The following is a 25,594-nucleotide window of genomic DNA, read 5'->3' on the forward strand; positions in this document are numbered from 1 at the left end:
CTGCTAGGGAAAGATTATTTATACTGGTTTTACTGCTATTAGAGTTGATGTTGACACACGATTACAACCTGACTACAGATTTACTTGACAGAGTGATCAGGGTGGACTTTCATCAGTCCTCTAATACAAATTACTCATGGACAGTATTTCTGCTATGCGATGGTAGGAGAAGCAGGGCTTTTTAATAACACACTTCATGGTTCGGTGGTGAAGGGAGACTGATTCATCTTAAAGTAAAAGTCAGTAGCAAGAAAAAAAAAGCAGTTTCGCAAATAATTATTACCTGACACTAACCTACATAGTAGGTAGGTTTAACAGTCTAATTGTTATAAACCTAAAGACTGAGTTTATTAACAAAACTAAGTTACCTTTTTGTAAAATAACACAAAATACAGTGCTCAACAAATTTATTATAAGTTTGCTGGGGTAAGTTACCAGTATTTATAATTACCCAAATCATTTTTTATGTTTCAGTACCCATCACTAGTATGTGCAAAGTCTTTAACTGAAAGAGCTTTTAAATTAATAGTTTTAATGCTAAATTATAATTATTGTTGTTGAATTTTAAAATTTACTGTTTTCCAAAAGAGTAGAAAAAAGGTGATGATGAAGAATATTATTCTTTTTTTTATTAAGAGGATTATATTTACTTCAAAAATTATATTTATTGCATTCCTGAAAAGGAAAAAATGTTGTAATGGTTGAATGTAATGATTAATTGATTTTCTGATCTCTCAGAGAACTCATATATATATACATGGTCTCATAAATTTGTTAAGCACTGTACATGACATTGAAAACTGTTATATGAATATATGGCCAAATAGCACTGACTGGGTAAACAGTGCAGCGGTGGGCAATTAATTTTCCCAAGGGGCCGACGTGAGAAACTTGGACTGTTGTGGAGAGCTGCACCAATAAGCTTTTAAAGCGATAAAATAAATATTAAGCAGAACCGGGTTTGGCTTATTGCAGAGGGTCTCAGTTTCTCATGTGGCCCCTTAGGAAAATTAATCACACGCCCTTATGCTAATGGGTGTATTAAGTAAGCTGGACACGACACGGCACTGGCACTCAGCCTCATGACCAGTTTGTTCCCATGGCCCCAAAAAGCAACATTTTCCCACAACAAGGTCAGCTCTGACTCTTACACTTAAACTGATGTATTTTCAAATAATGAAGTCTCTCTGTCAGAGATTAAGAAAAACTTTTTTTTCCTTCAAGAAATGCGATGCTATCTATGAGTCTAGTATTTGAGTGGTACAGACACTGGTTTGCACATTTTACTGGATTGATCTTTGTAGTGACAATCAATTTATACATCACTGATACACTTCCAAGATAAGATGCTGAATGCAACCCAATATGATAACCCACTGGTCTGAAACTAGCTCACAGTTAAACTCAAAGTAATGGAATCATTGTTTCTTGCATTGGTTATACTTCCTCCCATAAAGTGCTATGAAATACGATGCACCTGCCGCTGTGTTGCTTTGATGAGCATATAAGAACAAAGCTATATCAGACTCTCTACTCCAGCCAGTCTCTCTGTTTAGATTCACTTTGTGATCGAACGCACACCTTGTAACTTCACTTCATTGTGCTCACCAACAGCGACTTCCCCCCATTGCTCCAAGGATTTCACGAGCTCCTCCAGCTGTGCTGAATGACGGCCGTGTTTCATCCAAAAGGCTTCTGTCTGGAGTCGCAGGGCCTCTGTAGACACACAAAACAAGTGCAGAGTGCAATCGTCATGCTAACTCTGGCTCTCTTTCACAAGTTCATATAAACAGTTCAATGTTATGCACAACGTGATTGTTTTTAGGGTTGCCAATGAATTTCTTCCTTTACTCTACAAGCCTACCCTTCTCATTTATGGCAAAACTACATCACAGTCTCAACTTAAACCAAAAAGATCCACTTGCACTGATTTGTTTTTAGCTATGAACGGTTACTTTAAATACAATCCGCGTAATGGTAGGTTGCCCCACGGATTTAGAGTGAAAAAATAAATCGCTAAAAGTAAATAATTACTGACAATTTACACTTCTGTTTTCCTACATTTCAGTATGATTAGTTACAAGATTTTGCACTTGCTTGGGCAGGTTTACACTTAATACTGTTTGTACATCACAAAGACAACACAGCACACAGAGAATGATTAACTCCTAATAAAATGAGACAGTAAGAATAATATTTAGGACATGATTTTGTTAGTGTATAAATAATATTAGGTGTTTGTGCTATTATTTTCTCCTTTTCATCAAGCGGACACTGAAAGACATTTTGTAAGGGAAAAGAAATCAGTGCAAGCAATAATTTTCTTTTATGCTTATGAAAAAAGTAAGTTTGGCTTTTTGGAAGCCGCTTGCACCACTGTGTGATCTCTCTAAATCATATTTTAGGATATCAGTGAATGAGTCTGATTTATCAGTCAACCAGTTATGTAAAAACAGCCTTAAAGTGTGAATTGTCTGTTTGGGATGTATACCCAGGCCCCACCTCCATGATAACTGTCTTCTCAAAGACCGTATGTTATTTAGGGAAAGAGCTGAGTTCCTGTAGGAATCAATGAACCTTAAAATTCGCTGTACAAAGAACTCTCCCAGAGAAATATGAGCAGTGGACTACTTACAGCACATGATTCTCCTGTTCTATTCATCTTTCTTTCCTGTCTCTGCACTTTACTCCTCTCTCTCTGCCGTTTCCCTCCATTCTCCACCTTAATTCACTTTTCCTCTGTCTGTCTCTCTGTAAATCTCAGTGAAAGTTGATGGAGAGCATTATCGAACAAGGATCAGATGCTTTCTGCAACCTAGCCTTCACACAGGTGCCTAGCATCGACGTCTGGAGTACCTGTTTGGCAGGCTGTTTTACTGGCTTAACAACACGTGCACAGAAGGCATCTCAATTAAAGTTTTATGGGGAGTTATGGAGTTATTTTGTTATTGACAGCATAAAATATCATTACATGCAAAGAATATTTTACTCTAGCCTACACAGAAACTAGAAAGTTTTGTCTCTAATAGAGTTCACACGCGTAGTTTACACACATTTTTGTTCTCTGCTCATCTACTTTTTCTCATTTCACGTTGATTTGTTGTGATAACTTTTGTTACTTTAGGAGGAAAATACAACTACCTGACAAAAGAGGAAAACAGACTAAGCTAAATTAAAAAGAAAAAAAAAGTCACATTACGGGACTCTGTGTGTCTCTCCGAGCTCTTACTTACTCACATTCACCACCCTTCATCTTTCTCGTTCTCGATCTCTCCTGGTGAGTGTTAAGCGAGTCATGTCAGGGGATTTGTGTGTGTCCTCCTTCATCGCCCCATTACTCCCCCTGGGGGGAGGGCGCCTGTGCTTCTCTCACCTCCAAGAATCTCCCCCAGCGTTGCTCTGATGTGCTCTGCTGCCTCTTGAAGAATCTCTTTGGTGACTGTCGTCACCGCGGACAATGCCCCATCATCCCCCGCGCCCTGCTGCCCGTCATGATAGACCACTCGCTGGATGCTGGACTCCAGAGTGCGGCACTCAGAGCTAGAAGAGGGAGAGGACGGGGGTGAAGGGGATATGGATGGCTGCCGGGGAAGGAGCAATGATCATGATTCATTTGCATAAATACAACACTCTTTTTTGTGTCATGTGGGATGAACACACACACACGCAAACACACACACACACCTAAATGATCTTCCAAAATAATCTAGACATCAACAAATGGTCTTCGCTGCCAAAGCCCATTGCACCTGTGTATATTTGTGGTTTTGCGTGCACATGTACGTAAGTTTCCTAAATTTGAGCTGAACTGATCTGCAGACTGACCTGGTTCTGCTGGTCTGAATCTGAATTGCATTCACCTGTCTAGCAGTCCATTTCTCAGCAGTGTGAGCGAGAGCCTTTTAGCGCGATGTAGTCTCATGAGGTCTACATCGTCTCTCCAAAGCAGCAAGCTCTCACAAAGCTTCACCCTCTTCAGATACTTCGCCGTCTCCTCGGGCAACACGGTGTCACATCTGCAGCCACACAGCACCGGCACACACACTCCACCTGATGATTCTCTCTTCAGACGCCCAAAGACACACAGAAAGGACATGAAGCCAAAAAGAAGCTGAAAGTACATCATGTTTGGATAAAAGCGTAGAATCTGAATGCAGCATTTCAAGAAGCGTCTGGCATCATAATTTCACCGAGTTAGCGGAATGCATATAGTGGAAATTACTGCACTTGATTCTACAGCGAGGCAATATTTTGTTTGATGTCGAAGTGAAAAATGGACATTTTATGCCCTGCTGCCACTCAGTTACATTTTTACCAAGGTAGTGTTTCAGCTTATACAAGCTGAGAGCGTTTTTGTTTTTTTTTCATAAGCATAAAAGAAAACTATTCCACGAAAACATGATTTGACATGGGGGAGAGAAAGAAACAGCCATAGCAAAGTTCTCAGTTTTAATTGGCAGTCTGGAAGGTTTGGGGCAATGGTCGAGTTTTGTGAACTAAGCAAAGGAGAAAATTTGCACAAAAACTAGAGCTGTACATGACACATTAACACAAATCAAACAACAATATGCCAAAATGGATATGTAGAAGGCATACTAAATGTGGTTAGTTTTTGAATGTGCTGTCAGTAGAAACATTGTCCTACTGCATGCTGCGCACAAATGGAGGAGCTGGAAATTAATTAAGGACATTGTGGATATATATATATATATATATATATATATATATATATATATATATATATATATTTGTGTGTGTGTTTATTCCTCAACATAGCCTGAACTCTTTTCAGTAGCCTTTCTTGTAATTTCATGAATAGTTCTCCAAGCTTCTTTAAGGACACTCAAAGTTCTTCTATGGATGTCCTCAAAGTTGTGTTTTGTTCTGTTTTTGTCTCAGATGATGCTCCACTACTTCAGTAATATGAAGGTTTGTGTTCTGGGGAGGCCAATCCATGACTGATAGCGTTCCACTGTGTGTTTTTCTATCCAGGTTTTTTGTTTGTTTGTTTTTTTACTGCACTGGCAGTGTGTTTGTGACCATTGTCAAGCTAAAAAACAATGTTGCTGCCAACCACGTTTCACAGATTCAGTTAAATAAATGGGAACATAGTATGTGTTTTTGCGACAGGCTGCTAGTAACAAAGTTCAATTTAAAACCAATTCTTTGCTGAGTTGTCCATTATGCGTAGACATAATACACATAGGTGCCTTATTTACGGTATGCTTGAAGGATTCATAGGTCACTATGAGGTCCTGGAGAACTAATGCTCAAGACCACTTTCGAAGTTACAAGGAAGTCTGGCTCCTTGGAAACAAGATAGAAATAATGACGGGCGACTCCAAACTTTTTCAGGGTAATATATAAACATGCAACACAAAGCACATGAACACAAACAGGTAGATATTGAAGTTACCTGGCTGAGGTGTAGAGCTAAGCACAGTGTTGCTGCTACAGTGTCAACATCTGGCTCAGGTCCACCTAAAACAGCATGGACGGGACCCTCTGATGCCTAAAAGAACAAAACGACCAATTTATTGTATCAGTATCTTTTCATTTCAGTATGATTGGAAGGACATTATTGTCTCTTTATGTCCCAACCAAACAAAAGAACTGTGAAGCACTTTGATCTGCTAGCTGATGTACAGCATACTGTATAATGTACCAGCATCGAGCCAGCATGATTATGTTAGATGACTGCAGCATTTTGAAACCCAACCTGATGCATTAATAATGAAGTCACGGTGCTGCAAGGCTTAGCTCATGCTTGAAAGAAAATGCTTGTAAATACGCACTACACTACTGGCAAAATCCATCATGGGAGCAAAGGATCGGTCGAAATTAGCAAGAATAACTTTTTCACTTCTAACTCAGAGTAACACGGTTTATCAGAGAAGTGATGACTTCCATTAATTTCTGCAAACAATGAGAACAAACACTCCTCATTTAGGTTAAGTGGACGCTAATGACAGCTCCATTACAGAGATTAAACATTCATCTCAGGGTGAAAAAGGCAGAAAATTATTTTTCCCCCTTCATTTGTTGACTGGGACTCTTAGTAGAAGATCTTAATACGGCAGATGATTCATGAACTTATCTCTGGACATTTATGTATTTTTGTTAAAATTTGAAAAACGACACTCTTATTTAGCCGATTTAGCAGGAGACAATACAGCCTATTCACCTTTACTTTTTTTTAACAAAATCATCCTCAACCATTGAGCGCCCTCACTGGGTGCTCTTTCTATACCAGTCTTTAACATTTTATCTAAACATCAGTTAAGTGCAGATAATCTGAATCACCACTAGTGCAAGACACACCTACACCCTACTCCAAAAGGACTAGCAGGGCTACAAGTACCTTTACAACAACGTCACTGGGAGCATGACAGTCTATCAAAGATCAGTAACCTTGAGGCCACTGTACCCTCCTCCCAACTTAACCTCCATTCCACACATCTGCTCTTATATTTTTATGCTTTTACATTAGCAGGCTGATACTGATCTTTATAATTAAAAACTGCTGCATGCCTTTTAGTAGACTTCCAGTCTCTGTGTTATATGATAGTCAACGGCTGTCATGGAATCAGTTAACACACTTACATTGTGATGGATTGACACCCTCTTACTTTTCTGAGCTTTTAACTATGCATTCTTCTAATAGATGATCAGATGCTTCTGGATGTTCCAAGAAGCAGAATAAAGCACCAAAGAGACCGGGCCTTTGCTGTAGTTACAGTTAAACTTTAAAGTTTAAATTAAGACCTCACCCAAAACTCAACGCTTTTGCTTTGTTTCTTGTTTGTTTTATGTTTTTTGCTGCATATTTCTGCTCTGTTTTATCCAGTTTAGTTGTACAGCACTTTAGTTAAACCTTGTTTTGTTTTTAAATGTACTTGTAATGTAATGTAAAAAATTGACTTGACTTTAGAAAATGGTCAGCACAAACAAACTCTCAAAGCACGTTAACTTGTTACTTTATCTGGTAATCCTGCTTTCATCTTGCAAGCCTTACAAACACTCAGCAAATCTGTTGACTTATCAAATACATAATGGAGTCCGGTAATTTAAGGGAGCTAAATGCCATAGTTAGACACATAAAGCACTGGTAATAGTGCATAAGGAATTGAGCCAGTGTCTTGTTTCTGTTCTTATGGCCTCACCACTCAGGCCAGAGGGATAAATGAAATGAGGGGTGAGGTAATGAAAGAGCAAAGCGCTCAGAGGGAGCGCAGAAAAAAAGATTTGAGGCTGCCTGATCATAAGAATGGAAGGAGTCTGGTTATACTGGAGAAGGAGGCCAAGTAGTTTAAGAAAGGCTTATCAAAATGAGGAGCTGTAATATAGTCGGTGAGTCAGAGGTGTAGAAGAGGTGCAGGAAAGGAGAAAAGGAAAAAATGGAAGCCAAACAGGTAGAAAATGTGACAGGAAAGACAGAGAGGGGAGGGGCAGCGGGGAGGGCAATTTTTGAGGTAAAGCGGACGGAGGAAGTATCACAAAGAGGAAATAAAATAAGAAGCAGAAAGAGTACAGAATGTGTGCGAGGCAGAGAAGGATGGGGGACGGGCTCTCCTGCCCGTTCCTTCATAGCAGGGAGGGCAGCAAAATAAATCAATAGTAGATAGCCAGAGAAAAGGAAGTGATGCATTAGCAGGAGAAAAGGCCAATGTCTGTTCGACTGCAATAGGAGAACACTGGTGTGCGCGCACATGTGTACTGGCCACCTGATACCTTTCAATCTGAGTGCTCTCTTTCTCTCCTCCTCGCCTTTCTGAGCTGCCATATTCAAATCCTCTCCCCTTGTTTAGGTTTAGGACAGTTTTGTGAAATACATGAACAGCTGCTCTGATCTTATTTTTTATTTTTGCTTAAATAAATAAAGATTAAATGTAAAAACTACAAAATTTATTATTGTATTTGCTCTCAGCAAAAACTGAAATAGATTAATTTTAAAAAAAAAATCACTCCCTCTCTAAAAGTTGTGAGACACTTAAACAACCTAATTCAACCTAAAATAATTAAAAATATTTACACCTGTGGTTTTGCAATCATTGGACCACCCGGTTCTTCATTGTGCTAAATTAGAAATATCTATTAATCATTATTGGAGTCTCAGCTTCCACCTGAATCGTGCGTCTGTAGAACACACTGCAGAACCGCTATGATGATTTCCTCTTAATATGGAAATAATATAAAAAGTACACACAGAGAACAGCTGCTTCCTGGTGTGAGGTCATGCCAATGTGCCGTAGTGATGTTTACATGATGTACACCCCTAAATTTCCATACACGCGCTTCATCTCAACCTGACATCTTGATCATATAGCTGAGGAACATATTGCAGCAGAATTCACACAATTTCTGCTGGGGAAAAAAAGGAAAATAACAGAAATATTTTGGTGTAACAAATTAAAATGCTCACTAGAAAGAGAGAAAATAAGATCACAAACCTAATTAAAAAGTTCCAGTTCACGAGATATTGGATTTCAATGCTAATTTTCAATTAGGAGTTTCTATATAACCTTAAAAGTTACTCATTTTTGACTGAAGCTGTGGTCTCTCATCCATCTGTCCATCGGCTTATCTAAGTGAGAATCACAGAGTTTATCCCAGCTGTCATTGGGCAAGACATCAGTACACTCTGTTCAGGTCACCACTCCATCACACGAGTAACACAGAGAGACAGTCACACTCAAATTCACACCTAATCACCTGTTAACCTGACAAGTGTGCTTTTACACTGTGGGAGGAAGCCGGAGTACCTGGAGAGAAGCCTCAAAGCACAACAAGGACATGCAAACTCCACACAGAAAGGCCCCTGTAGTGATGACCGATTAATTGTATCATCTTCGCCACCAAACAATGTATATGCTCAATAAAACACTGCAAAAGGCAGCCTGAGTTGCAATGAATAAGAAAAGTCAATTTATGCATGGACCATGCATTCACGCAGACACGCTGGTGAGCATTAGGCTACTATGCTCACAGCAAAATCTGCTTTTTTGCAAATATATCCTCATTCCAATGCTTAAAAGTGTTATCACGCATTAATTTTTCTGACATCACATAGGTCTAGCAGTTTATTTAATTAGATAGATAGATGTCTCGACAACAAAATCTATGTGATGCTCTAAATAATTCTAAATAATTAAAGAGAGAAAAATGACAAATGTTAGAACATCCCAACATACAAAGTTTTAAAATGACCTGTTTCTGAATGAAGGCGCAAACAAAGCCAATTAAAGCAGTCCTACGACTCTGTTTTTTTGTGGTTGCATGTGTGATAGTGTACAGATTGAGAAAGACAGATGCGCGAAGCACACTCAGCATGCCGCTTTAGCTCGATGCCAAATGTCGTAAGAGTGAAGGAGTTAGAGCCGTGGAGCTACACAGAGCAAATCTGAGTGAGAAGGAAAGATGGCTTCAGTAAGTTCTAAGAGCCAACATAATTAGAGGTATTGCTGTTCTGGACCATAGCCATGCAGAGAGTGGAGAGAAAGCGGGATGAGGAGAATGACAGAGACGAGAGCGTGGTCAGCAAAAGAGTGAATCATCAAAGTTTACATTAGAGAGCTACGAGAGAGAGAGAGAGGGATAAAGTGCCCTCGCACACAATTTGTACGTGTGTGTGCATTTGTGTGCGAGAGAGAACTGAGGAATGGCCGTTAATCGTGACATGTGTTACACCTTATCTGGATCTGACGTGACACTCATCAGTCGTCCCTTCTTATCACTCAATTACCTTGCTGTGCTCTGATCTGCAGATTTGCCTCTTTGAGCTTTTCTTCTCCCCAGATAAAAGGTCTTAAACTCGCCTAAAAATTTAATCCCAGACAGGTTTGCATTGTGCTGACAGACAGCCGTTTACACAGATAAGTGAAATATTGTATTGTAAGTATATTAATTATTGTAAGTATTGTACGGTGGGTAAGAAATGCTGCAACCCTGCATGTTGGGTTACAACAACAATCGGTGTCCATAACAACATATTTTCCCTGGTATTCCATTAACTAGAAATCACTTTGTTCATATCATTTTATTACGGCCTATCGCAGACACCTATATGCAAATACTGTAATAACTGGGCAATATCAAGATAGAGATTTTTCTCTGAAATATTTATCTCAGCTTTGACGTGCATCAGCAAGCTCAGACAATTATGTACATTACCCTGTTACACTACTCCTTAAGACACACACACGCACACACACACACAGCCTTCATCTGCTGATGAAAAATATGCTTGAGGGCAGCTACTAAATGGGCCATGATGTGAGGCTGATTTCTCAACGTATAGGATGTTTAAGAGAGGGTTGTGAGAAGAAAAAAAATATTAACTTTAAGACTAAAAAAAACTGCTCTGTTTTGGTTTAGTATGTGCTCATGTGTGAACGCCAATCAAGTCCTCTCAGACTGTGTGGTGGGTGTTTTCCTTCCCCTCCAAAGAAAATAAGGAGCAACATAGCAAAACTAAAACTATTAAAGTCATATTTCAGTACATGGTGTACAGTAGAGCATCTGACACAGACAGATATTTCTGATCATCCCCTTCCTGGACATTGTAAACAAATGATGCTAAGCCTTGCCAAAATATGATGTCCCAAATACGACAGAGACAGTATTAACAGGAAATGAATACCCTTTTTGTTTAGTGTGTTTGTGTGTAAAGGGGATGGCGACACACACATACAGACACTAGGGTCTCTCAAGCACATGCCCAAAAAGCAGTTTTAGGGTCCTCTATGAACTCAAGGCATGTAGACCACATATCTGCTACAACATAGGCTGGATGTGCCCCTGAACGCAACATAATGCTTCACAGATGCTCTACGTTCATTTGATCCGTATAAATTAAGCTGTTTAGTATTTGCATGAGGCTTTTTTGACAGTGTGCGAAGAGATATTCAGCTCTGGATCAAATGCAAATTATGAGTCAGTATCTGCAGAGCAGCCAGATAGCAGGGAAGGACAGCCTCCGGCTAAACTTGTTGATGTCACGCCTTCCCCTCATTAGAAATCTCCTCATTCAAATTCACACACTGGTGTTCCTGTAAACACAACGTGCTTATTGTATTGGACCAAACACGCCGTTCTTTTCCTTTTGTGCTGTCATACTGGCGATCTACAGGTGCTTTGGGGGGTGGGCATGGGGGGCGGGAAGACCGAGGGGACGTGAGAGGCGTTTGCCGTGCGCTTTTCCAGCAACAGGAACGCAGCCTGTAGCACAGCAGTAGCAGCTTTCCCGTCATGGTCTCATTCATTATACCCGCAACCTGGTGTTAACGCCGCTGAAGGCTCTTAACTCACCCCGAGTCTGCTCTGGACCCTCCGCAAATACTCTTCCATGTCGGCCTGCGTCGCTACGGCGCTGTTGCAGATCTCTCCATAGACCAAGTTTCGGCAATAAGGCAGCTGATGTGGGCTTGTGTTTTTTCTCCCCCCTCTCTCCTCGCTTCCGAGTCCCCCGCTGCGCTCGCACTGCAGCACTCGCTGCTGCCGCGAGAGACGTCGGTCCTCCCCTTCTCAACGGGGCGAACCCACAACACCGAGCAGTGGGTGTGACGGTAGGAAGAGGAGATCCGACGGAGGCGCGCTCGGTGATTCAGCCGCGCACCCTGCGGTGGTAGGAGCCCCCCTCCCCGCCCTTCGTCCTTCTCCCCCGCTCAACCCCTCCTCCCCGTGCACATTAACGCATCCCTATCCTATCCCATACAGCCTCAGATGAGACCATACTGAATTTAGTGAGTGATGAGTGCAGCCTAGTGCTCCAGCTTTACGTTACAGCACGCTGCTGGTTTGGCTCTATTCTTAATTTGAGGATATTCACACTTGTGGTGCACAGGGGAGGAAAAATGCCGCAATATGATAACAACCACAGCCAAAGAGCACCGCAGTACCTTTCTGGTACGGGCGTGCTTTCACAGGAAGCACTTTAATTAACCTGAAAGACGTCCCTGTGAGGAACAGTAACACACACACACACACATAGGAAGTCAGCCAATCCTGAAACTTTAATATTTAAAAGAGGTCGTTTATCATTGGTTCATTGTGCCACTGGGTTTAACTCTTTAGCCCCCCCACCAACCCACCCAGCCCATTTGGTTTCTGATAAGTCGACTACACTCAGATTAATTATAAAGTAAAAGTAATAAAGGGTCACGTCAATTAACATCCTTGATACGAGCTTTGGCTTCATTTGCCAGTTCGTGAAAAACAACTGAAAACTCATGCTATACTGTACCAATGCCAAATCTTGTTTGTGATAAGAGTAACGAAAATGGAATGATAACCAAATAAATCAGCATGGACTGTGGTTATTTTCTTATAACAGGCCATTAAAGGACAAAAAGCAAACTGGCTGGTGTATCACTACATTAGAGACAATCCCCCATATAATGCACAAATGTTTGTGTGTGTGTGTGTGTGTGTGTGTGTGTGTGTGTGTAAGAGAGAGAGAGTGTCTTTTTCACATGGCTTTTAGCTCAAATACCACATTTATTGGAATCCATGGTTGCCTAACTGTATTAATGCAGCAGGCACTATGAGCACTACTGTGAGCATCTTGCTTCTCCATTTGTGGTGAAAGCAGTAATACTCTGCTCTAAATGCGAGCTCTGTTAGAGCACTGTCCCTGCAGAAAGCCAAGAGGGCTCTTACAATATTCAGACCAGATCTAATCAGTTCAAAATAAAAGTTTTTGTTTCCTGAGAAACAAAAAGCAACCAAAGTGATAGATAGACAGTTTGTTAATGACTATCTATCTATCTATCTATCTCTCTATCTCTCTCTCTCTCTCTCTCTCTCTCTCTATATATATATATATATATATATATATATATATATATATATATATATATATATATATATATATATATATATATATTTCAAACAATATGGGAAGGGTTACTTCCCTTCAAGGCTTTTCTACATGAAGTCACTCAAAATTAGTAAGACACTCTAACAAGGTGGATATGTGAAATACAATGAAGGGTAAGGTGCAAAAGGTCACCAAAAGCCTTAAATATCGAGTTTCCCCTGTTGCTATATTGTCAGTGGAAATAGATTTTCTTTATATATTTTTTTACATTTACATATACATAACGTTACCCCCTTCATTGTGAACAAGCTGTAATGGTAGATTTAGTGTGTTCCTGTGTCTGGGAATGTCCAAGGAATTACAGTAACTTTCACAATAACAGAGAAGCGTGAGCAGGCACAGACGACACCTGAGCAATATATTGTCACTGTCCTGCTCTAGCCTGTAACTACCATCTGTATTTGCAGGAACATTTTAGAATATTCCTTCAAAGAATGCCTAACGACTTTTGCAGGTTTTCTATATCAACAGCAAAGAGGATACATTTGCATATGCTCATCATAACACAGGTTCATTCCAGGTTTATTCACTTGTTTATTTATGATGTGCAAAGTAATTAAATCCATCCTGAAAACAAGGTGACCCCATGGAATCAAAACCAGTTTGCTGCTGCAATGTTTGGGCCCCTTCAATGAAATGAATTTAAAGATTATGATTTTGTTTTGTTAAAATTGTCTCATTTTTCTACACTTTATATCTCAATTTCATAATAAGAGCGTCACAAACACTGAACACTGAAAAAAGCATTACTGCAAGTCCTGATTTGGATTTCTGCAACATTTCCAGTGTGATATTATGACAGACAGCACCACTTGATGCTGGCTCAGACTCAAAAAGATGCTGCAAATTCGGTATTTAGTTTGTAGACTCTACAAAGTGAAAGCACGCATATGTTTGGGGAAAGTAAATGACTGATTACAAAGCTTTTAGACTAAAACGTTTGCTTTTAATTGCTGTGACAGTTTTTATCCTGTCGCTGTGTGGTCGAAGTTTCACGACGAGATTTCGGGGAAGAATGCTGGTTCTTTGCACCTAATCAGTTTCTGTGAAACGGGAACTCAAGACAGTTTTACCTGAGGTGACTGAAAGATTCTTGAAGGCCAACAGGAAGGCAACAGGCGGACCATCCTAGCTGTGATCCATTAATGCTCCCCTGGCTCGCTCTTTTATGGGCAAATTGTAAGATCTGTCGTATTTTGCCACTAAATAATTCCCCATCACGCAAGTGAGCCTTACAGCGTCTGCACTACAGTCCTAAACCGGCTTAATTTTCCATTGAAAACAATAGGCCGCGCTAATTGATTTTAATGGCTCTCTCCGCGACGATGCGCCCCTTATGACTTGGAGAGAGGTCTTTAAGATTATTATTATTAGTATAATTGCCATTACCCCCACACTTTCCCTTTGCGAATGGGAGACAGAGAAAGAATATCTTTGCCCTTAAGCTGAACAAATAATTATTAGAGACTGGAAACAAACAGACGACCGCCATTCACACGCGCGCCCACTTGCGCGCACGCACGAACACACACATGTCTCTCCACCTTAGAGAGGACCCCCTCCTGGCGACCCTCATTCCCTCCGCCGCCCTCTTCGTGCAGCGTGCCGCTTGTAATTTATGCAAAATTAATTGATACATCTTTTATAATTGATGTGCTGTAAACTTAATGAGTAATTTATGTAATTAGTCAATTAAGGATAATTCCAGCATATGTTCCATATGCCCAGAAGGTGTGCTTTACAACTAGTTATTTGTCCAGGAGTTGGGTGCAAGCGAACGCTGCCGTAGACTACCTAATTAATTTTGTTATGCAGATCAGCTACGGTGTCTATTTAACGGCCCCCTTTGTGAAAACAGATTTAATATTGATCTTTCCCGGGCGTTTTAAGAGGATGCTTTTACCCGCCCTGGCCTCGGAGGGCCTCGGTGTTTCAAATCTCATTTTTCAGGCGCAGGGAAAACAGTTATTCGGAGAAAACAAAAAAACACAAGCGCAGCATCAACTGTCTTTTAAAATGTTCCCTCCTCGTCAAGCAAAGTGGCACTAAAAAGTCATTTTCTTTGCAATTACATAATGTCTTTAAAATATGCTCTCCGTTGACACGGTTGACCTTTTGAGTGGGCTTGAAGGACCGGGACATAACGGGAGTGATACACCGGCTAATTAATTGACACAGTTTTGAATATTCATACCTAATACAGCGAGCTTGCCCTTAATTACATTGTTGGACTTCTCTCTTAGGAGGCTAAATCACGGAAGGCTTAATTATTGTAATGTATTCGAGGGCCCACCGGGGCACCGCGGAAGACAGGAGCCGTCAAGGACCCAGTCATGACACCTGGCCAGAGGAGAAAAAACTACGAGGAGGGAGGGGGGCTTTTTGCGGTTCTCCGCTGAACAGAATTCAGAGCAGGGGATGAAGTTTGTTTACATCCTTGTAGGATTCACCAGAGAGTGTTTGAACAGACAGACAGCCGCCGGACTCCCCTCTCAGCAATTAATCAACAACAGCGCCTCTCTCTCTCTCTCTCTCTCTCTCTCTCTCTCTCAGTGTGTTTTTGTGTGTTTCTGTGCGAACGAGCTGGTGTAATTGAGAGCAGAAGAGAAGCGCACTGATGATTGTGCGCAAAGGAAGACATGATTTATTGTTGGCAAAGTCTGAAAGTGCAATCGAGCAAATTTAACAAAGATGCTGTATTTATATATTCTATTCTTTACTATTTGTTTCCTCGACTCGAATGGGGGAGATTTCAACGCAAATCCACGCTCTCCGTCACAGTTCTTTCACCGCAGACACACAGATGACAAGGCAGTCTTTATATGTGAAGCAACTGAACACTTTAATACTATAACATTACATGACTTCTGGTGCTGTTTAAAAAATTGCAGGAGAGGTCAAAGGTCAAGTTTATTCGCAGAGAAAATGCCACAAAACCTTTGGTGATTTTGTTGTCTTGCTCCAAGACATTTCAGGAGATTCGCCACTTTAAACGAAGATTAGATGTTAAAATCGGTCCAAAAGTGTCAATTTTGTCCTCGTGTACTTTACGTGGGAGTCTTTGATTGGTAAACAGCAAATTAGACGCAAAGGCATGTGTTGAACGCACATCCTCTCATGTTTATCTCCCCCCCCCCCCCCCCCCCCCCCACACACACACACACACGCACACACACAGCCCTCTGCTCTCTCATGACGTGTCCCCTGAGTGTCTGGATAATAGATAATAGAGCTGGCGACCTGCGGGGGTCTTACAAAAACGGCGCTCATTGAGTGTGAGCGTCGCACAAGAGGAGAGGAGCCACATCACACACAGACAGCAAAGCAAACCGGCCTCTCATATCGTCATTCAGCCGCCGCGGAAACAAGAGCAACTCGGAGGACTTCTCAACTTTTACGCACGGAAATTTGACATTTACGCACGACTTCAAAAGCATAATTTGACGAAGACACGGACAAAACCAACTTATTTACGGACGAGAGAGACTCTCGAGGATCTTACCTGAGCGGCGGGCCTTTGGGTTTCACTATTAATCGATAAAGCAGGTAATATAATCTGATGGCTCAAAGCTTTGGAGCAGATCAGTCAGATGGAGACTGATATGAAGACTGGCAAGTGAACTCGTAAAACAAAAACAAAAAACGTCAAAAAAAACTTTAAAATTTTTATTCAAGAATTTAAACTTCAAGAAAAGAGTAACCAGCTATGCCTCGTCCAGGGAAAAACTCTTACAGCGACCAGAAGCCTCCGTACTCCTACATATCACTCACAGCGATGGCTATTCAGAACTCAGCTGAAAAGATGCTGCCTCTGAGTGACATTTATAAGTTCATCATGGATCGCTTTCCATATTATCGAGAGAATACCCAGAGATGGCAGAATTCCCTGCGACACAACCTCTCATTTAACGACTGCTTCATCAAGATACCCCGTCGGCCTGATCAGCCGGGGAAAGGCAGCTTCTGGGCTCTTCATCCGGACTGCGGTGACATGTTTGAGAACGGCAGCTTCCTGAGGAGACGGAAACGCTTCAAGGTGCTGCGTGCCGAGCATATGACCTGCAAGAGTTCCCCCATGATGCACTATTTCCACCATCACCACCATCACCCTGGCAGCAAGTTGGGCACTGCATCCAGCCACCACGACCACTCAGCCGCCCCTCCAAACGTGGGTCGCCTTCCTCACTTTCAGGGTTACGGGGGCATCACTTGCGCACAGCCCGGTGGGTTTAAACACCCATTTGCCATAGAGAACATTATAGGAAGGGACTACAAGGGTGTGATGGCCAGTGGGCTTCCCCTTACCTCGGTTATGCACCATCTGGGTTACCCGGTGCCCCCTCAGCTCAGCAGCATGGTCAATTCTATGTGGCCGCACGTCGGCATGCTCTCAGAGTCTATGGGTGGCGTATCCGTGCCAGCATCATCCGAGTACGCACCATTCAGCGTGTCAGCCAAGGGCCTGTACCACAACGCCAACGGGCAAACCCTGCCAGCCGTTCCAGTGCCAATAAAACCCACCCCGTCCCTGGGCCCCGTGCCGGGTTTGACGGGTCTGCAGTCCGGCCCGGCCCAGATCTGCTCACCGTCCTCACTGATGGAGAAAAGCGATCTGCTAGAGGGAAAAGGGAACCCTCTACACCCGGCCCTCCTGCTGTCCTAACCGGGTAAATTGCAGGCTATTTTTGAAAGAGAAGAAAAAAAAAATAAAGCGAGAAAGACATTGAGATTACCCGAAATAAGACTTATCAGAGACGACAAATAGATTACGTGCAGCTGTAAGAGCGTTGTAAAATTAAGTTTAACATTGTGCTGTGTAATGGATTTTTCATTAGACTCATGTTGATTGAAATCATGATTTATTTGCACAATTTGTGAGGGCATTTACCACATACTGTAACGTGGCACTGATAAATACAATCAGACTGGTAGAGATGCTAATCCCAAAGAAAGCTTTGATTTAGGAGACAAACAGTCCGAAATGATTTCAAATGCAAATCAACTGCTCTGTTTTTTGATTTTTGCTGTTATTCTACTTATTTTACTTCAATCATTGGCAGGCCTACCGGCTAAAGACAAGTAGACCTTCGTAATTTTTAATTAGGCCTGTTGCACTTTTTTGTGTATTCTCTAGCAGTGCATTAAAAATGTTATGCTTGTATTATAACACTATTTATCTGAAGATATTTATAAAGAACTTAAAACCAAATCCTTCGTGTTGTAGTTATTTAAACAACTGTTTACATTTGCACATCCTTTCAGGGACGACTGTGTTTGAAAAGCTGAGGAAAAAAATTCCAATAGACTCGGGCATTCTTTTACATCAGTGGAAACAGACATTCAGGTCCCGACTTTTATCTATCAATTCCTCAGATGTGTAAATAAAGAAATACGTCTCTACCCTTATTAAATATTTTGATATTCTACAACAAGAAGTAATAACAAAAAGATCACTTCACATGCCACCTGTGGTTCTGTTTAATGCATAATAAATGATCAGAATAATACATTTATATTCCAGCTGTTTTTCTTTAAAAACATTATTTTCAATTATTGATTACAACTGATTACAGAAATAATATTAAATATATATTTGGCTCTAACTATGAGATATGGAGTACGAATTGCGAGAGTTAATATTTTTCACTGAACCAACATACGATGACATAAAAGTAATTTTTTACTTTTCTTCACTCTGGAGTCATCCAAGGAAGATCTAAACCCTCTTTGAACACCCAGTTCAAAAACAGAGCTGAATATCATATTACATGGTGTAACTGTTATATTTTAAGAGGATAATTTTAAGAATAGTTATTATTCTATTTAAGAACAAAGATAGCAAAAAAAAATCTTGCTATCACCTTCCATAATTCATACTTAAGTGCACGCAATTGTCCACAATTTTAGCATGTGTACATGTGCTGATGCACGCTGTGTTCAAGTGTGTGTATGATCTTCCAAAAGATGGATATGAGCAGCCAACATTTTGGACAGCAGCTCCACAACTTCAAAAGCAGGATCAAGTTTGCTCTTTTGTTTGCTCTGTTTAAGTCAAGCTTTGAAGCTTCTCCTCAACGGCAGCACAAAGCCCCAGGTTCAGCCCACTAAAAATGACTTATATTTAACCTCCTATCCCCTGTTTAGCATCCCAAAGGCTCTCACAGCCGACACTATTGTCACACCAGCCTCTGAACAAATAATTGAGATGCACCAGTGGAGGAGAGGCGTGGGAGTAAAAAATTAAAACCTATTCGGGTGTCATTGCTAACGAGCAGAATCTCCCTAATAGTGATGACCCTTATCTTTTCCTTTCTCATTCAATCCTTTTTATTTATTGTTATTTTATCACCATCATTTTGTTGTGCCTGACTTTTATTTATTTTATTTTATTTCTTTAGCATTTCTCTTTAGTTTTTTCTATCATGCCACCTCCTCTTTACTTTCTGTTCCATCTACACACACACATACACACTTTCTCTGCAGGGTGTCTGTAATTTCTAGTTAAAGGGAACTGAGATTTCTACAGCACACCCAAACTGTCTGTGTGAAAAGTGTGCCTGTGCCTGTAGGTGTGTGTGTATGTGTGTGGGTGTGTGTGTATGTGTGTTGCTTTAATTCCCTGATCAGCAGGCCTCAATGTCTTTAATAGTCCTCACTGCATTAGTGCATAATTAAATGCCACTAATTAAGACACAATAAGAGGAGTAATAATGCAGCCATTACTACCCTCCATGATCCTCTGTCTTCACAACACCGGAGTTGGATGCCTCTGGAATCATAATATCACATGAGCTCCCCTAATGTGCACATGTGTTTATGTGCAGGGGTAATAGGTGGTATTTTTGCTGTTCGGTCTTATAAGTAGGAACTGTGCTGGTTGTGTCAAAGCATTTAAAAGAATATGTTAAATGATTTTCAGCCTCAAGAGCAGGTAGTAAAATAGAGAAACAAAATGCTTTGGATGTCAGCTGAGTATGTACACCGGTTATAATTTAGATTACAAACAAAAGTCTGTTTTGGCTGTGTGTTTTTGTTTTATATGGTAATAAAAAACATATTTTTGATAGACTTTCTTAGTTTTCTCAAAAGAAGCAAGTGCACTGCAAATTTCTCTCCACTCTGCTGTGATGGTTTAGCAGATATAAATTTGAACCTGATGCTTAATGTCAATAAACTGCAGAGTAATTTCATTAAATAAATTTTAAAAATTAATATGGTTTACCTCTTTCTTCAAAATGAAAATGTAATAACCACTGAGTCTCCTGTTTCCCGAGAGCAATAAAGAAATTTGTCTGCTGTGTGCAAATCCACTTACTTCATTTGGAAAAACATAAACTAATTATAAAAGCATAGAAAAATTGTAATTAACGACTCTTCTGCAAATAAAACTACATATGGAAGAGCTGAAACCTGGAGCTTTTTTCTCTTTAGACACTTAAATCAGCACAGGTGCACGCTCCAGTGTAACACAGCCATTCCCAAAAGCTGAGGCATAAATAAAAGGCATAAAAGGCAATTAAAGAAGAAAAACAACTTATAAATATGTCCTAAAACACTGATCACTTACGACAAAGACCATATTCATACACTGTATATTTTTATTTATTTTTTTGGAATTTGATTTAATTTGAACAACACAGTACGACGCTACATGAATTAATTTTAGCACTGATAAAAAGATACCTGGAATTAATATGGGCCAACTCTTAACTCGGGACAAATGGTTCGACGTGTGAAATGTGAGTGTAAAAGAATAAAATGAGTCCTGTGAATGAATAAAACATTTAGGTCAGAGGTGGTTCACAGTCAACCCTCTGAAACATAACGTTGCGATCTTGAATAGAAGATGATGCATTAGTGGTAATTACCCGCACTTGATAGGGGCCAGGGTGACAAATTCTACATGCATTTTTCTTAATGATCAGTGAGGACAGGCCATCATGATGAGCAGCTTAATTCATCTGATCTGATGTGCTATTTCTTACTCATGCACACTGGCACACGCGCAAACCTTAAATATTATTCTTTGTTCCAGACAGCAGTCTTTTATTCAATATATCAGAACATCAGATGATTTAGAAATTTGCTCCAATTTCTTTAAACCTATAATTGCCATACAAGGATTCATTGTTCATCCACAGCTTGACTGACCATTAAAAACATCAGCAGAGCAATTCTAACTATAGATGGAGGTATGAAAATACATTACAGCAAACTCCTTGTTAAAAAGGTCTTTTTAATCACAGAGAGAGGAAATCACATAAATGTCATGAAGATGTTATTATTAAATGTTAAAATTCACTGATTTGTTTCGGAGTTTGCAGAAATGGGCTTCAACGATGGGGACAAAATTGTCTCAAGCCTGCTACGTTTTCTTACTACACTTTTACCTGATGGTAAATGGAAACAAGAAAGAAAGAAAGAACGAAAGAAAGGCTATGAGAGATGTACACTGAACTTGTGAGTGGTAATATTATGACTTCTGATGCAATCTGAAGAGAGCTGTATCTGAAAATGAATCAGCTGCTCCTGGCATTCCCTAAAACCCGACTGAAAACCATTGGCAACCGAGCCTTTCCAGCTATCGTTCCCAAACTGTGGAATGATCTCTCTGCCCATGTTAGGATGGCCTCCTCATTGCCTCTTTTTAAAGACATGCTGGTAAACTCATCTTTATTCTTTGGCTTGTAACTCAAAGTGAGGTTGGTGTGCTCTTACTTTCTATTTATTATTAATACTGTTGTTGTTGCTGATTTGTTGTGTGGTGTTTTGTGCCTTCTATAACACTTTGTCCAATTTGTGTTTTTTTAAAGTGCTTTGTAAATAAATTGGTAATGGTAAAATATATGGATTACATATATTCTGTATATGCCACTGAAAGATAGGGGTACAACAATGGGAATGTACAAGGAGTCTTTGGAGGCATTTATTGCACTACTAACATACGCATACAGATCAATCTGGCTGCACAGAGCACTCACACACACACACACTTGCAATCTTTACAAGAAAGACTACAAAGTGAAGTTTTAACTCTTTCATTACAGAAAAGATTAAATACTGTTACAAAAGAGAAGGAAAAGACTTTCACCTGAAACAAACTCATTGTGTGGCATCTCATCGTATCTCTTATTTCCTCCACGAAACTGATTTCTGATTTGTGTTGTGAGAGTGAACACATAGGCTTTGTCACAGGAGAGAAGATTATCAAATATCATGATCACCAAGGTTCAACTGGTCGTCATACCAGCTTATCCAATTCAGGGTCGGGAGGGAGGCTGGAGTATATTCCAACTGCTGTAGGGTGAGACATGTTCGTCAGCATATAGACACTACATGAAATAATATTCAACACTTGCAAGAAAGGAAACATACCAGTGATAAGAAAAATGAGATTTCCACACAGAGTAATACATTTGTAAACACATCATACCGTTTATTAAAATATATTCAAATTAAATATACTGAAGTAAAGTAAATTGCAAAGGAGTTCCTTATGGATGACTAAATGAAGTTATTAATTTCATAATTACACTGAAGCTGCTAAACTTGTCTTTTGCATTAACAAATATAAAATTTGGATTCATAAAAAAGTAGATCTGATCTGTCAGCATCTAACAACCCAGAGAGCTCTTCTTAAAGCACGAGAAATTATGTCAGGTGTAATTGATGATGCTTAATTTGATTCAGTCTTAATTGATTGATTCATAATTCTTGTAATTAACTTAACTGTGAGTAAACTGTGAGTGAATCAATAGGGGCCATGAATAAAACCATAATTAAATCTTTATAATTTTCTATTTGAGAAATTTTATTTTTTAATGTCACTTTCTCTTGTATGACAACAAGATTATATAATTTACTATTAAGTCTTTTTATGTATTACTTTAATAGAATGAGCAAACGATCTGTTCTCTGAAGTAGTTTTTTGTTAAGTTTACTACATTGACTGTACTGTATAGTTGTGGTCCGTGTGATAACTCAGTATAACAGTGTATGTGATTCACTGCAATCAGGCAGCTGGCATACGGATTTTTTCTGCTCTTATCTTAATCAAACGATCGGCTTGCCATATTTATTGCTGTGGTGTTTAATAGGGGGACAAGGGGACAGTCATCTGGCACGTGTCGACAGGAGTCAGCGTGAACCAATGAAAAGACCATCTGAGGGGAATTAGCATACTGGCATCAGGCCTGGAGACAGAGAGAAGCTGTCAGGGGAAATAGTCCTAACGACAGGTCACTCTGGACCGCTGCACATTACTATAACTCTTGTCCTTTCTCTGTAATGTATTGCATTCCCTCTCCAACTTGTCTCTTTTACTGTCTCTCTTTTTTTTCCATCGTCACTACTCTGCACCAGAGTCCTCCATCATTCTTCTTTGTCACTCTATTATGTTGGGTGTGATGTACCCAAAGAGAATCTTTGGGTTTTTTTCTTTTATCAAAAACAGTTTCTACGTCATCCCCCAGCCATATCTCCATCATTCAGCCTCTACAACCCACCACTCCTCTTTCTCCTTAATAATTACCCAATGATTCACTGATCCAGGGTCAAATTTAATCCACCCCCGTGGTTGAAGTGTATTGTCTCTGTTCTGTCGTCAGAGCAAGGTCATCTGACGCAGCTCATATCATCATCATCAATCTGCCAACTTTCTTTATTGGCCCAAATTATTACAGCTTATTAGCCATTATTACCCTTAATTATCAATTCAAAATAGGTCAGTGGTTCACCTTCTCTGGCCTGCTTCCCATTGTTTCTCCTCTCTGACTTCCCCGCTTCTTCACTTTCTCTAAAGAGTTCGGACAAAGAAGTTCTGTGGCCAAAAGAACTTCAGCAGTTTGTCAGAGGTTAAGTGCTTTGTAAGAAAATGAGTGCTCGTATGGGCCCATTTGAATCGCCAGTAATAGAGATTAAAGTGAAATGGAAATGAACAAGTGTGTCATCAGCTCTCCCCCTGCTGAGTTTGTACTTGAAATTTTCAATCTCATTACACAATGTCAAAACATGATGACTGGCAGTGTTTCAGTGAAAACCCTGTAACAAAGGTTTGAATTAATAAAACTGCCAGGACTAGATTATTAGTTTATTGGTACAAGAATAAGCAAAGATGTAATTTGATGGTTTCTCATAGAGTTCCTTTAAAATTTAAAGAAATAAAATATGATAAAAATATTACAGATTTTGCCTTTTTTGTGTTGTGACTAATGTCATATGTCTTTTCTGTATGTCCCTAAACAATTTCTTTTTGTATTTTGTATATGTATCGATTAATACATCCATTTAATTACAAAAGTGTAATTGAAAAAAAAACTTTCTTTGTTTCACTTCATATTGGAAAGTTCTCCTCTTTGTAACACATGTTATTCATTGTTAGGTACACAGCTTTACAATATAAGGCAAAATTACTGAATCATTACAACTCAGTTCAGCTGCAAAGACATTAAATTGATTTATTCTTTAAAAAAATGGAAAAAGACTTGCTTTGAAGAACTGGTAGAACAAACATGTCTGATTGATCTTTGATCACCAGGCACCAGAAGTCTTTTCTGCCGCATTGAGCAACTGAACTGAATCAGCAAGACTATAACCATTTTTCTTACTGAGCATGTTCCAAAGAATCAGCTTCCATGAAACACAGTCGAAGTTTCTATTGTTCCTTTCTTGTGAAGAAGGAAGGCAACAAAGGTCACTTTTAGCCCTGGGCAGGTGGTTAGCAGGGTTAAGTTACAGGCTCCAGAAGGGGAAGAAATACACTGCATCAATAATAACAATAATGATGATGATGTGCAAGAACACAGAATGATTTTTAATAAATTGGCTCTTTTCTTTTTATCCATTTTTAGGCTGGTTTGTAAGACAGATGATAAGAACCTGCTGGTTTGTCCCTACAGCAGTCATTATCAACCAACAGCCACTAGTCACTTAGCTATTCTGTAGCTATAATAAAAGGAATAAAACTCTTTTTTTTTTCATGATGTATTGAACTATATGTGGAATGCTTTTAGACAACATTAAAGTGTAGCTTTCTTGCTTAGCATAAAGTGAATTTTAAACTCATTGCAAATAACTTTAATGAGAGGTTGTTGAATAAAAGAGTAATTCACTTAGTTTAAGCTTAGCTGATATTTATTTGTCACATTTTTTTCTTTATTTGAAAGTCTGGTAACACATTAAGCATGGATGGACAAACAAGAGACATCGTGGTGTCTGAGACCATTAACGTCTGCAAATCACAAAAATGAAAGGTGCATATAGGATAAGACCTTTAAAGCATTATGGTTGATTAGTTAACATAATATTCCACACACTGAATTAACAAAATGAAGCCTACAAAATATAAATGATTGAATTATCATTTTAAAAATGTTAGGCTCCAGAAGAAAAAAGGTTTTTACACTAATGCACTCAACAGCGATGGTGCATTTGGCAACAATGTGCCGTTCTCTCGTTAACGTTAATTGGAGCTGTGGCAGCAGTTAAAGGCAAGGTCCTCCTCTGACTCCTAATCATTTAACTCTCCATTACAGAGAGCACTCTGGGTTTTTATTGCTGTAATAAAGTTGATCTTCACTACCACAAAAAGCCTCCTGACCCCTGGGTGACGTGGAGACCCCAGACTCACTGTATTCATCATCTTGATATTGAATTGAATTGAACTGAATCTTTATTTTGAACATCTTTGTCACAGGCTCTGTTTATAGAGGCAGCCAC

General features: G+C 39.7%; 2 protein-coding genes across 5 annotated transcripts in view; one reads left to right on the plus strand and one right to left on the minus strand.

The window, feature by feature from the left end:
* The window catches only part of LOC120733415, a 39,223-nt gene extending 27,616 nt beyond the window's left edge, over nt 1-11,607 (minus strand). The window contains exons 1-5 of one of the 4 annotated variants that reach the window (XM_040031593.1): nt 11,308-11,607; nt 5,417-5,512; nt 3,861-4,063; nt 3,374-3,540; nt 1,609-1,716 (exon numbers count right to left, since the gene is read on the minus strand). In XM_040031593.1, the coding sequence (XP_039887527.1) occupies nt 1,609-1,716; nt 3,374-3,540; nt 3,861-4,063; nt 5,417-5,512; nt 11,308-11,346 (613 nt within the window). In that variant the 5' untranslated portion in view covers nt 11,347-11,607. Of the gene's footprint in view, nt 1-1,581; nt 1,717-3,373; nt 3,541-3,860; nt 4,064-5,416; nt 5,513-11,307 lie in introns of those variants that run through there. The other 3 variants (XM_040031592.1, XM_040031595.1, XM_040031596.1) reach the window with 3 other exon arrangements.
* Nucleotides 11,608-16,062: 4,455 nt separating this feature from the next.
* foxb2 (forkhead box B2) lies at nt 16,063-18,114 on the plus strand. Its single transcript, XM_040031726.1, has one exon. It carries the CDS (start codon nt 16,584-16,586, stop codon nt 17,538-17,540), a length of 957 nt encoding a protein of 318 aa, XP_039887660.1. The 5' UTR covers nt 16,063-16,583; the 3' UTR covers nt 17,541-18,114.
* The last annotated feature ends 7,480 nt before the right edge of the window (nt 18,115-25,594 follow it).

Source organism: Simochromis diagramma, unplaced genomic scaffold (genome assembly GCF_900408965.1).
Source record: "Simochromis diagramma unplaced genomic scaffold, fSimDia1.1 OVJJ01000284.1, whole genome shotgun sequence".
NCBI lineage: Eukaryota > Metazoa > Chordata > Actinopteri > Cichliformes > Cichlidae > Simochromis > Simochromis diagramma.

Excerpts from the sequence above, each read along its gene's own strand:
- foxb2 (XM_040031726.1), top strand. The coding sequence starts at position 16,584 with ATGCCTCGTCCAGGGAAAAACTCTTACAGCGACCAGAAGCCTCCGTAC.